General features: G+C 44.3%; 1 protein-coding gene across 1 annotated transcript; it reads left to right on the forward strand.

Moving 5' to 3' along the window:
• Positions 1-340: 340 nt before the first annotated feature.
• Positions 341-2,297, forward strand: DDX53 (DEAD-box helicase 53). The gene has a single exon (XM_032389657.1). It carries the CDS (start codon positions 341-343, stop codon positions 2,282-2,284), a length of 1,944 nt encoding a protein of 647 aa, XP_032245548.1. The 3' UTR covers positions 2,285-2,297.
• Positions 2,298-2,677: the final 380 nt, after the last annotated feature.

A 2,677-nucleotide genomic window follows, 5' to 3' on the forward strand; every position in this document is an offset into this window, starting at 1 on the left:
GAAAGGGAGAAATAATTTTACAGTGCGGAAACCCTGGGTAAAACTACTTAATCACGTGACCAAGGTTACCACTGCCAGCGAGAGGTCACATTACAGCGTTGCTTTCAATTTTGCGTCACAAGTGCCTGCCTACCTCACACTAGTACCGGGTCCTGTGATTGGTCAGCCCATTGAAGCCCCTGCCACTATGTCACATTATAATTCTCTTCTTAACGGCTGCGCAGCTACCTACCGGCACCACAGCCGGTTGGTCAAGCGCCTCAAGAGAGAGGCCTCAGACTACGTCTTCTTCCCACTGTAGGTAGGCAAAAGGCCAACACCAGTCTTACCTTCCTCATCAATGGCCTGGGCCCCAGAGCAGAAAAGGGCAGAGCCTAATTCAAGAGATTTCAGGGCCAGCCGGGATGGCAGGGACGGGGGCGGCGGCGGCGGCGGTGGCGGCGGCGGCGGCGGCGGTGGCGGCGGAAGGGGCGGAAGCGGCAGAGGCTGGAGCAGCCCCTCCGGCTACATGGAGTTTAGAGCCTCAGGCCCCAGAGAACCACCTCTCTGCTTTAAATTAAAGAACAACATGGTTGGTGTGGTGATTGGTCGTGGTGGATGGAGGATAAAAGACATCCAGGCTATGACAAACACCAAAATACAGATCATAAAAGGTGATTCTGAAGCAGAAGTAAAAATTTTTGGCACCAAGGCCATGAAAGCAAAGGCCAATGCAGCTATCGATGCTCTTGTTAAAAAACAAGAACGAGGCCACCATTCAGAGCCCCGTGTCAATAGTGCCTCACCTCAGGCTTCTGCTGGAAGAGAGTTTCGCCCAGGTAACACTGGTGGTAGACAAATTCAGCCACTGATAGATTGGGATCACATTAGGGCAGAAGTTGTAGAGTGGGAAAAAAGAAAATGGGCAGATTTACCACCAATTAAGAAAAACTTCTATGTAGAATCTGAATCAACTAGCTCAATGACTCGAGTTCAAGTAGACATATGGAGGAAGAACAATTTTGACGTAATGTGTGACGACTTGAAAGGTGGCGAAAAGCGCCCCATCCCCAATCCTACTTGTCAATTTGAGGATGCTTTCCATCCTTATCCTGAACTTATGAAAAGCATTAAAAGAGCAGGTTTTCAAAAGCCAATGCCCATTCAGTCACAGGCATGGCCAGTTATTCTACAAGGAATAGATCTTATAGGAGTTGCCCAAACTGGAACAGGCAAAACTTTGTCCTATTTAATGCCTGGGTTTATTCATCTCAATAATCAACCAATACCGAGAGAGGAAAGGAATGGACCTGGCATGCTGGTCCTTACACCCACTAGAGAATTAGCTCTTCAGGTGGAAGCTGAATGTTCTAAGTATTCATATAAAGGTCTTAAAAGTATTTGTGTATATGGTGGCGGAAGTAGAGAACAACAAGTACGAGACATTACCAAAGGCATAGATATCATTATTGCAACTCCTGGACGACTGAATGATCTGCAAATGAATAACTTTGTTAACTTACGAAGCATAACCTACTTAGTCTTAGATGAAGCAGATAAAATGCTAGATCTGGGGTTTGAACACCAGATAATGAAGATTTTATTAGATGTGCGCCCAGACCGCCAGACCGTTATGACAAGTGCAACTTGGCCAGATACCATCCGTCGACTTGCTCAGTCTTATCTGAAAGAGCCTATGATTGTTTATGTTGGTACTTTGGATCTAGTTGCTGTGAATACGGTGGAGCAAAATATAATCATTACCACAGAAGAAGAAAAACGATCTCTTATCCAAGAATTCCTACAGAGCCTGTCACCCCAAGACAAAGTCATCGTGTTTGTCAGCAGAAAACTTGTTGTTGATGACTTATCAAGTGATCTGAGCATCCAAGGCATACCAGTGCAATCACTGCATGGCGACAGAGAACAACATGATCGTGAGCGAGCATTGGAGGAGTTTAGAAGTGGAAAAGTGAAAATACTGATTGCTACTGATTTAGCATCCAGAGGTCTTGATGTTAACGATGTCACACACGTATATAATTACGACTTCCCACGCAATATTGAAGAATATGTACACAGAGTGGGGCGTACTGGAAGAGCAGGGAAAACTGGTGTATCAGTTACCCTCATAACTCAAAATAATTGGAAGATCGCCACTGAATTGGTTAAAATTCTGAAACGAACAAATCAGAGAGTCCCTAAAGATCTTATAACAATGGCTGAGCATTACAAATTGCATAAACCAAAAAAGGACACAGGAAAAAACTCAAAATTTCAAGGAAAACCCAGGGAGTTTTACTGATATCTACGTTGAAAAGTTGTACAAGGCTACTGGAATGTTAAAGATATGTAGTCTTCAAGATACATAAAGAAGTATTGGGAACATTTGCAGTTTAAAGACGTTTAACCAATTCTTAAATACTAAGCTTTCAATATTGTGTATGTTCCTTAATAAAGTCAAAAGTGTTTGAAAAATGAGAGAGTGAGAGACTATTTGGAAAATTAAATGTTATGTGTTTTTTTTTTTTTTTTTTAGAGAGAGAGAATGCATGAGTGTGGGATAGGAGGGCGGGGGGCCGGGTGGGGACAAAGGGAAAGGGGGAGGCGGAGGGGGAGAGGAAGGGAAAAGGGAGAGAATCCCCAGCAGGTTCCACACCCAGTGTCGGAGCCCTATGTAAGGCTCAATCTCACAACC

Source organism: Phoca vitulina, unplaced genomic scaffold (assembly GCF_004348235.1).
Source record: "Phoca vitulina isolate PV1807 unplaced genomic scaffold, GSC_HSeal_1.0 scaffold55, whole genome shotgun sequence".
Taxonomy (NCBI): domain Eukaryota; kingdom Metazoa; phylum Chordata; class Mammalia; order Carnivora; family Phocidae; genus Phoca; species Phoca vitulina.

Bases quoted from the DNA above. Each gene is read 5' to 3' on its own strand.
- DDX53 (XM_032389657.1), top strand. From the start codon at position 341: ATGGCCTGGGCCCCAGAGCAGAAAAGGGCAGAGCCTAATTCAAGAGAT.